The sequence below is a fragment of the Macaca fascicularis genome, chromosome 1 (genome assembly GCF_037993035.2).
Source record: "Macaca fascicularis isolate 582-1 chromosome 1, T2T-MFA8v1.1".
Taxonomy (NCBI): Eukaryota; Metazoa; Chordata; class Mammalia; order Primates; family Cercopithecidae; genus Macaca; species Macaca fascicularis.
Genome location: NC_088375.1, coordinates 232,228,392 through 232,238,427, shown reverse-complemented (window position 1 = coordinate 232,238,427; position 10,036 = coordinate 232,228,392). Strand labels below are relative to the sequence as shown.

At 62.2% G+C, this 10,036-nt stretch overlaps 1 protein-coding gene across 2 annotated transcripts; it reads right to left on the bottom strand.

Annotated features, from left to right (window-relative positions):
* Window positions 1–897: 897 nt before the first annotated feature.
* On the bottom strand, window positions 898–2,410 carry HES5 (hes family bHLH transcription factor 5). Of its 2 annotated transcripts, XM_045388326.3 has the most exons (3): window positions 2,258–2,410; window positions 1,993–2,158; window positions 898–1,896 (listed from the first exon to the last, which is right to left on the bottom strand). In XM_045388326.3, exons 1-3 carry the CDS (start codon window positions 2,309–2,311, stop codon window positions 1,616–1,618), a joined length of 501 nt encoding a protein of 166 aa, XP_045244261.2. In that variant the 5' UTR covers window positions 2,312–2,410; the 3' UTR covers window positions 898–1,615. The 2 variants fall into 2 exon arrangements, with proteins under 2 accessions (XP_045244261.2, XP_045244256.2); XM_045388321.3 differs by having other exon boundaries at window positions 898–2,158.
* Between the last annotated feature and the right edge of the window lie 7,626 nt (window positions 2,411–10,036).

The window sequence follows — 10,036 nt, the reverse complement described above, 5'->3', positions numbered from 1 at the left end:
TTGGTAGGGACTTCAGGAGGCCACTGGCAGGCACTGGGTTGGCCTGGCGGGGGTACCCTGTCTAGACATTGCCTGTGGAGTAGCCAGAAAGGGGCTGAAGGCTGAGCGGGGTGAGAGGGGCTGAGCAGGAAGGAGCAGGCAGGGCAGGCCCACACCCGGGGCTGCCACTCAACGGGGATGGGAATGCGGCCCACTCCGGCCCAATCCTTGCTGGATGGATTTTGCCCCCTGGGAGCTGGTTCCTGGGAGCTGTAGGCCTCAGTTCTTGCAGACTCAGCCAACACCCTGCGGCCTGCCTAAAAATACATGCCCTTTCTGAGGCGAGGGATGGCCCCGTGCAGGCTCCTGCTAGGACTGCCGGATTCTGCTCTGTCACAGTGGCCAGCGGGCAGGTGTCCCTGGAGCCCATGCCAGGATGGGTGCTGCAGGCTGTGGGAGTACGGCAGCAACTGGGGCAAATGTTTTCTCCTGTTTGGCACAGTCAAGCCCCTTTGACTGTAGCGAGGGGTCTACTGTGGGCTGTGGCCCTGGGTCCCCTCTCAGTGGACAGAGCCTAAGGCCCTGCACTGTCATCTTGCCCCACCCCTACCTTCTGGGAGCTAGTGAAAGGCCTGGGAGGGAGACCCACCCAGGGCTCTGACCACGTCCACCCCTCCAGCCCACCTTCCCCTGCCCCTGCTCCTCACCTGCTTTCCCTCCCTTCCTCCCTCCCTCCCGCTGTTCTTCGGGAGCAAGGACCCCACCCTTCTTCCTGGGTCCAGCGGGCCACTGGCAGGGGTCCCTCCCTGCTTAACTGCTACCGCGGCCCTGCCCATTCCCCTTCACCCCCTGCAGACCCTCCCCGTGGCTGCCAAGGACAGGTGTGAGGCACAGCAGAAGATAGACCATGGGCAGGGAGGGGGGGGCTGAACAGTCAGATTTTATTAGCGGCTTCAGAGCAGTCCCGTGGCTTCCACGTGACCGAGAGTTCAATTTCTGAGTACAGTCATGCCCACACGCATCCACCCACACAGAGGAATCCTTTAAGGATCATAGTGGAGGCACCCACCCTCCCCAGACAGCCCACTGTGAGCTCCAGCCAGACCACCAGGCACACTCAGAGCCTTTTGGCCACAGCCCGCAGGGTCCTGGGCGCCCGTCCGGGGTGATCACCGCTTCCTATGAGGATACAGCTCAAGTTCGGCCTTCACAAAAGGCAAATGTGCCCGCGGCACAGCCCGCCTGCCAGGGGTGCGCCCAGCAGCTACGGGCCCTGAAGAAAGTCCTCTACAGGCTGGGGGCACCGGCGTGCGAACCCCGGCACTACAAATATCATAGAACCCCGGGCGGCCAGGGACTTCCCAGAAGTCACTTGCTTAAATGCAAACACAGAACAACCCCATGGGGTCAGACTTGGCAGAAGATGGGCCCTGACTGTCCTAAAACGGCAGGGACTCTGCACACACATTCTCTGAGAATGGGGCTCCTGCGGGCCGGCCAGCCTGGGGCTGGAGCCTTCCGAAGAAGGGCGCGTCCAAGCCCTGGGCGGACGACGGCGGGAAGGCGCTTCCCTACGGGCGAGAGGAGCAGGCTCGCCCTCCGGTCCTCGGGCCGCGCGCCCGCAGGTCCCGCCGGGTCACCAGGGCCGCCAGAGGCCGCAGGCGGGCTGGCGCGCGGCGGCGGCGGCGGCGGTGGCCTTGGCGGAGAGCGCGGGTGGGGTCGCGGCGCCCGGCGCCTTGGGCTCCTTGGCGGGCGCGGCGGGCGCGGCCGGGGGCCGCTGGAAGTGGTACAGCAGCTTCATCTGTGTGTCGCTGGCGGCGTGGAGCGTCAGGAACTGCACGGCCTCCTGCAAGCACCACGAGTAGCCCTCGCTGTAGTCCTGGTGCAGGCTCTTGGGGCCGGCGGCGGCGACGAAGGCTGCGGGGAGACGCGGCGGCGGTGAGCGGACGGCGGGGCGCGGGGGAGCCGGGGCGCGGTGGGAACTCGGAGCCCGGGGGGCCCGGGCGCGCTCACCTTTGCTGTGCTTCAGGTAGCTGACAGCCATCTCCAGGATGTCGGCCTTCTCCAGCTTGGAGTTGGGCTGGTGCCGCGCGAACTCCTGCTCCAGCAGCAGCTTCAGCTGCTCGATGCTGCTGTTGATGCGGTCGCGACGCATCTTCTCCACCACTGGCTTCCGCAGCTGCGGGAGGAGGGGGCGTCAGGCTGGCCCGGCCCGGCGCGGGGACACCCGGGGACCAGACGCCGCGGGGACAGCGCGCTGGGCGAGCCTGATACTTACTCGGTTTTTCTCTTTAGGGCTTAGCAGCTCCACGGCCACGGTGCTGGGGGCCATGCCTGGCGCGGAACAGGCGAGGAGGCAAGGCGGGGAGGCCGGGCAAGACGAACCGAGCGGGCGCGGGCAGGGCCAAGCGCGTCCCGGGCTGGAGAGGACACCGGCCCCGCGCGCCGGCGCCCTATATAGGCGCGGGCGACGGCCTGGCGCCTGGGGTCCTGGCGCCGCCGCCGTTCCCACACTCCACGACCAATGGCCGCGCGGGCCGCACAAAGGCGCCGGCCCATTAGCGCACGCTAAATTGCCTGTGAATTGGCGCGGGCACAATGGGCGCTCCCCAAGGAGCAGGTGGGCCGCGCGGCACAATGTCCGGGCTGTGGGAACGCGCTCGCCCTCATTAGCATCCCGGGGCCTGATGCCGGGAGCCCCGCGCCTCAATATGCTGCCTTTTCCCAGGCCGCCAAGCGGGGAGGGGGGCAGGAAGGAGGGCCCCCTCTCCCGCCCTCCCCTCAGCTCCCCTCCCCTGCCTCTCCCCAGCGGCTCCCCACTGCTGGCTGGCAGAGGCCGCAGGCACAGATAAGGGAAAAGCTGTAGAATGAACAAGTGCCACGGCTTCCTGGGGGATGGGCATCTTCCCTGGCTGGGACCTGCTGCCCTTCCAGGGGAGGGGGACAGAGGGGTCTACACTCAGGATCAGCCCTACGTGCCTATGTTACAAGTCCCCTGACTGTCACCTGGGACTCCTGACATCTCCAGACCTAGAAAATGGGCCTCGCTCCTTCCTGGCTGGGCTCCCGGCAGCTCCACGAAGCTGGGGCCTGTGCTCCACGTGGAGCCCGGCACCTGGCAGCTCTCTCTGCTTCCTGCACCCTGTCCTCCCAGGAGCCCTGTAACCCACAGCAGCACTGGGGCTGCTCCACGAGCTGGCAGATGTCCCTCAGGGGCCTCTCCCCACCCCTATCTGGCCAGGGATCTGACCTCGGTGTCCACGCAGCTTGGGAGGCCTCGGCTCTTGGCATACTTGCTGTGGCCACTGTTCCTGCATGCCACAGCCCCACCTCATCCCTCTGGCAGCCAGGGCACTTGTAGGGCTTGCTTTCCTCCGGCATTTTGCCAGTGGGAGGGGAGTGGGTGCCAGGTGGCAGACTTGAGGATCAGAGGCCATGCCAGCCTTAGACCCCCCTCGCCCCCACCGGTCCATGGGATGAGCTAATAACCCTGGTACCTGGCCAACTGAGCCGAGCGCCCGCAGCCACTTTGGGGCAATGAATCCCACCCTGGGTCCTTAGGGGAGGGTCCCTTGGGAGACCCCCACCCCCAGCCTGTGGTCACAGTTCCTCTGATGCTCTGCAGCAGAGACTGGGAGAGGATTCGGGGCCTGGGCTGCCTCCTAGGGACAGGTTGGGACCCTGCCAGGTCCTAGCGGAAGGGCCTCAGCCCCCGGAGCTGGGGCTGGCCTCAGGGCTGGTTAGGCAGACTTTGAATCCAGGAGTGGGGTTCCCTGGCCAGCTGGCAGAGTCCAATGAGGAGCCTTCCCCTGAGGCTCTTGGCAGTGACCCCCAGCTCTGAGTGACCCGCTTGGTGGGCCTAGCTCCAGGAGGCCCTCAGCACAAGGATGGATGGTCCAGGGGGCAACCAGGACAGTGCTGGGACAGCAGGGGAAGGCAGGACTTCAAGCCAGTGCAGGGTGGCCCTCCCACAGGCCAGCTGGACGCCATTGTGAAGAGTTAGGCTGGGAGGCTCCCAGGCAGAAACATCAGGTGACTTTGTAGGTGGCAGGAAGGGAACCCCTATTCACCGTCATACCCCCGCTGGACTCCCACAACACCTCCCTTGAAGGGGACTCATGCCCCAGCCTGTCAGAGGGAGGCAGTGACACTGGGGGCTGGGACTGCTGCACCCTGAGCTGGGGGCTCTTCTCTGAGCAGGTGGGGTCCCACCAGAATGCTCTGGCACTTGATGGATGCAGGAGGGCAAACCTGTGTGGGGGTGTCCAGGCCACATGCTCATGCCATGGCTCCCACAGCTCTGAGCACTGATGGCAGCTGGCACTGACTATGGGTGGTGGACTCCCAGCTACACAGGGGATCTGGTAGTGTTCAGTGGAGCCATTTTGCAGCCAAAGTGGGGTTCATACTGGCGGCAGTGACATTGTGGCATGTCCGTTGCCTGCCTACGGGCTCCCTGGGGTTGGACTCGGGATGGGGAGGGCAGGATGAGGTAGTCACCTGTGTGCCCATGACCTACACCCTGCTGGTCCAGTGCCCACACCAAGGAGGTGCTCAGCCACGGGCTAGGAGATGCAGGAGCATAGGCAGGTGGCCCCAGCCCAGGCAGGCCCTGGCCACCACCTCTGCCAGCAGGAAACAGAACCTGAGCCACGTGTGCCTTGACCACCCGGCTGCTGGCAGCGAGGACCCGGGCCTGTGCCCAGATATGGGGGTGGCACCCAGGCCAGGCCCTGTTCCTGCAGGCTTTGGAGGGGCAGGTGGCTGGGTCTTGTGTCCTGGTCCCTTCCCCTGAGCCAGCTCTTCGGCCCACAGGAGACACGTGCCGCCGGGAGATGTGGTCCAACCCCCCTCACCCCCACGGCCTGCCCACCCGCAGTGGGCCAGGACGGCGGCCTGCCGGCGGTGAGGGTGGTGGGTGGGCCGTGTGGGGGCTGCCGCCTCCTGCCTCCTCCTCCCTCCCCCTGGACTGGAGCAGCTTTGATCCAATTTTCAGTTGTGGGAAATATGAAATGAATGGTGTTGAATCCTGGCCGGATGAAAGGCTGGTTCCCTCCCTGAGTTCGGGCCAGATGGCAGCTCTGGCGGCCTCCGAGGCACACGCCTGGCCTTTGTGGGCCGTTTAACACTGTGAATGGGGCCAAAGTGTGGGAAACTCACTAGGCTCCCGGCTCACACCATCCACGGCGGGCTGCGGAGGGGGCCGGAGGAGGGAGGGCTGGAGGCTGCTCCAGGCTGGCAGAGGCTCTGCCATGTAGACGTGCTGTGGAGTGTTGGGGGCTGGGAGCCTCCACCTTGGCTGCCTCAGTGTGGGATGGGGGAGTTCCTCCCCGTCGGTGTGGGATGGGGGAGTTCCTCCCCATCAGTGTGGGATGGGGGAGTTCCTCCCCATCAGTGTGGGATGGGGGAGTTCCTCCCGGTCGGTGTGGGATGGGGGAGTTCCTCCCCCTCGGTGTGGGATGGGGGAGTTCCTCCCCTAGCCCGGCTTTGAGGAGGGAGGGAGTTTGTCCTGCCTGCACCTGTCTGAGCCCCCAACCCTGGAGGGCTCCGTAAGTCTGAAGGGCTCGATAGTTGGGGTGGGGTTGGTGCATCTAGAGTTGGTAATACTCCTCCCGCCTCCACACACACAGCCATTGAGGCAGGGCGCTTTGCTGCGTCAATTCACGATGCTGTGCCACCATCACCACTGTCCATCTCCAGAAAATGTCCTTCTCCCCAGGCTGAACCTCTGTCCCCACGAAACACGGGCTCCCTGTTCCCCTCTGCAGCTCAGCAGCTGTTGAGGCAGGGCACTTTGCTGGGGGCCTTCAGGCAAAACCTACAAGTTGGGCATGATTAAGTTAGAATGCGTGCGTCTAGAACCATGATCCATTTCTAAATAATCCACACGCCCAGCACCACTCCCCTCCAGGGCTGACAGTAAAGTGAAGAGCTCCCTGGAGAGGAGGGACCCCTGGGGGTGGGGGGCGGTGGGAAGCTCCAGGGGCATTTGCTCCCAGCTCCAAAGCAGAACGTGAAGCTGGGAAGGTCAAACAGCGCAGACATTAGAAAACAGCCTGGCAGTTCTCCAAAAAATGAAGCACGGACCCAGCAGCTCCACTTCTAGGTCCCTAGAGAATGGAAAGCAGGACCTCAGGGATGTATTTGGGTCCTGTCTTCAGAGCAGTGCGGTTCCCTAACCCAAGAGGTGGCCCCACCCCAGTGTCCGTGAACAGACAAATGTGGTCCATCCACATAGTGGACCGTTCTTCAGCCTCAGAAGAGAAGGAGCTTGTGACGCAGGCCACAGCAGGCCTGCACCTTGAGGACACTGTGCTCAGTGACATAAAGCAGTCACAAAAGGGCCCATCCCAGGTGATGCCATAGTACGAGGCCCCTAGAGTCGTCAGATTCACAGACAGAAAGTGGAATGGTGGGCCGGGCGCGGTGGTTCAAGCCTGTAATCCCAGCACTTTGGGAGGCCGAGACGGGCGGATCACAAGGTCAGGAGATCGAGACCATCCTGGTTAACACGGTGAAACCCCGTCTCTACTAAAAAATACAAAAAACTAGCCGGGCGAGGTGGCGGGCGCCTGTAGTCCCAGCTACTCGGGAGGCTGAGGCAGGAGAATGGCGTAAACCCGGGAGGCGGAGCTTGCAGTGAGCTGAGATCTGGCCACTGCACTCCAGCCTGGGCGACAGAGCTAGACTCTGTCTCAAAAAAAAAAAAAAAAAAAAGAAAGTGGAATGGTGGGTGCGGGGGGCTGGGGTGATTAGGCAGAGCCTCTGTTCCTGGGGACAGAGGTTCGGCTTGGGAGATGGACATTTTCTGGAGGTGGACAGTGGTGACAGGGGCACAACATCACGAATACTCTTCATGATCCGGAACTCTACACTGAAAAATGGCTACGATGGTTGTTTTATGTTTTATATATATTGCCACAATCGGAGAAAACAAGAAGGAGGAGCTTTTTTGGAGAAGAACCATGAACTCCCTTCTGCTGCCCCTTCCCCACCCAGGCAGTCATAGCCCCCAATCCCCCTCAGGCCCTGCCTCCTCATGGCCATAGCAGAGGAGCTAGGTGTGGTGCTGGGCACCCCCAACCTGGTGTTCCTGTCCCCAAGGGTTTCCAGTGTGGGGTGTGGGGAGCAGGCAGGCTGGTGGGGTCCAGGAGCCAGGCTGACCTGGGGAAGGAGGGTCGGGGTAACCACAGCTCCCAGCTTTTCCCTCTTCCAGCCCCTGAAGCCCTTGCTTGCGGGCCTCTGGGTGGAAACTCTACTTGAAGTCTGCAAAATGTCCTCTGCCTGAGAAGCGAGTTCAGGGAGATGGCCCCGTTCCAGATTTCAGAGACAGTGGCCTCCCCCACATCCAGGACCCCTGCCTGAACGGTGGCTGGCACTGCCTGCCATTGCCCTGGGCCCATCCACACACGGTGGCCCTGGGGCCAGGCCACCCCCCTCCATCAGCAGCCAGTCCATCTGCCTCAAGGAGGCACCGGCTTGTTTCCCCAGGTGTGAACAGATGCAGCTGGACCAGGTGTGGCTCCGAGTCTCCACCCGCGGCCAGGGAGGGCACCTGTTCACGGGAGGAGGAGTGGCTGGGAGGGGGTGGAGATCGCTCTTTGAGGCTCCAGGCAGGAGCTGCAGCAGGGGAGGGAGGAAGGGTCCCAGGCGCTGAGCATCTACCTGCGAAGCACCAGGCAGGTATGGAACGTGGAAATCCGACTTCCCGCACGCCCTTTGCTCACTCTACCGCTGGGGGGCTGGGGGCGAGAGGGTCACAGAGGTTAAGTGATGTTCCCAAGGTCACATGTATTCTGGGTCAGCTAACAGGAGGAGTCAACACTCGAGTATTTATTATGCACTTCACGTGTACTTGCCAGTTTAGACTTGACTACGAAGCCGGGAGGTAAGCACTGTTTATTTTCTGTTTACACTGAGTCCGCAGCACAGAGAGGTGCTCACACCGCACAACTGGTGAGGGTCTGACGTGAGACGGGGATCTGCAGTGGTGCGCCCCCTCTTCTTCCTGAGGAGCTGAAGGAGGTGGGGTGCTGGGAAGGGAGGGGTGTGTGGAGCTGGGGAAGGGAGCCTGGGGCGCTCACGTGCACGGAGCCCTCTGATGCGGAGGGGGCATTATTGAGGGACGGTGTGGCCTCCCCCGCTCCCTGCAGCCCTCCACCCTCTGGCGTTGGCAGAGCAGCGCATCGATCCGATCAGCGCTGGGAGCTGGAGCTCCAGATGGCGGGTGGCCTGCACGGACGGGCAGACAAAGGGAGGCTGCAGCATGAAGGCGGCCAGCGAGGCACGCGCGATGCCCTTTGTCGCCAGGGAAGGCTGCCAGGAGCGCGGAGTGTGGGAACTGCCGGCTGCACGGCTCCTCTTGGCTCTCGTCTTTGGGGGTGCTCTGTGGGGGTGGTGGCACCACCATGAGGCCAAGAGGAAGTCCTCGGCCCTTTCCACGCCCTGGGCCCTCTGCTAGGCCGGTGGTGGCCTCCCTGTGGCCTCAGTTCCTTGCACCCCTCCCCTCCTAAATAAAGAACTGGACCAAAGACCTGGGTCCAGAAATGGGGCTGGTTCCAGCTCCTCCCCCCAGGCAGCCCCCCTCGGTGGGCAGCTTCTCTTTCCTTGGTCAGCAGGTGCTTGGGCACACACGCTGAGCAGGGACTGAGGCTTGGCTCCTGCACTGGGGGCGGGGGACACTCTTACCTGTTGAGATACCTTGGGGATGTAGACCGGGCCAGGCATCGACCTGTGGTGAAGCCGGGCACAACAGCTGGGCTGGAGCCCACCTGACACTGGGGGCAGAATCGGGCAGCAACACGCCCCCTGGCAGAGCCAACACAGTTTTGGGGGCATAGATTTGGTTAATTTTTCATGTCTGTGTTTTCTTGAATGAGCATTTATTACTTGCGCAGTTTTCGAAAGGGCTCCCCCACATAGAGACACACACACACACACAGAGACACGCGCGCACAGACGCGCATCCACACAGACACGCACACACACAGACACGCACACACACAGACACGCCCATGCACACACACACAGAGACGCGCACACATGCACACAGACACGAACACACAGACACACACGGAGACACGCACACACACAGACACACACACACCCACATACACACGCATAGGTTCCTGCAGGGGTGCCTGGGAGGAAGTCATTGCATCTTCAGAAGGGCGAGAAAGAATCCCTGAGATGGGGACGAAGGGGAAGGTGGGTGACCAAAGGGGCTTCCAGAGGGGACGTAACTGAGGAGGGCGTTGGCAAGTTCTGGGTGAGGAGTTCTAGGAAGCACCTTCCAGGCAGAGGGCACTACAGGGACACCAGCTCGGGGCAGGAGAGACCAGGTGACCAGGACCCACGTCTCCAAGTCTGGAAGGAGGCTCCTGTGTTTTTTTTTTGGCTTGTTTTTTTGAGACAGTCTTGCTCTTGTTGCCCAGGCTGGAGTGCAGTGGTATGATCTGGGCTCACTGTAAGCTGCGCCTCCCGGGTTCAAGCAATTCTCCTGCCTCAGCCTCCTGAGTAGCTGGGATTATAGGCACGTGCCACCACACTCGGCTAATTTTGTACTTTTAGTAGAGACAGGGTTTCATCATGTTGGCCAGGCTGGTCTTGAACTCCTGACCCCAGGTGATCCGCCCGCCTCAGCCTCCCAAAGTGCTGGGACTACAGGTGTGAGCCACTGTGCCCGTCCCAGGAGGCTCCTGCGTATACACCTGTGTGAGTGCACCTGTGCATGTGTGTGTGTGTGTGCGCCTGTATGTGTGTACCAGTGTGTGTGCGCTTGTATGTGTGTACCAGTGTGTGTGCGCCTGTATGTGTGTACCAGTGTGTGTGTGCATGTGTGTGTGTGTGCCTGTATGTGTGTACCAGTGTGTGTGCGCCTGTATGTGTGTACCAGTGTGTGTGCGCCTGTATGTGTGTACCAGTGTGTGTGCCTGTATGTGTGTACCAGTGTGTGTGTGCATGTGTGTGTGTGCGCCTGTATGTGTGTACCAGTGTGTGTGCGCTTGTATGTGTGTACCAGTGTGTGTGCGCCTGTATGTGTGTACCAGTGTGTGTG

Bases quoted from the DNA above. Each gene is read 5' to 3' on its own strand.
- HES5 (XM_045388321.3), bottom strand. From the start codon at position 2,311: ATGGCCCCCAGCACCGTGGCCGTGGAGCTGCTAAGCCCTAAAGAGAAA. The intron at 2,159-2,257 runs GTAAGTATCAGG...CTCCTCCCGCAG, and splicing joins GCCCTAAAGAGAAAAACCGA to CTGCGGAAGCCAGTGGTGGA.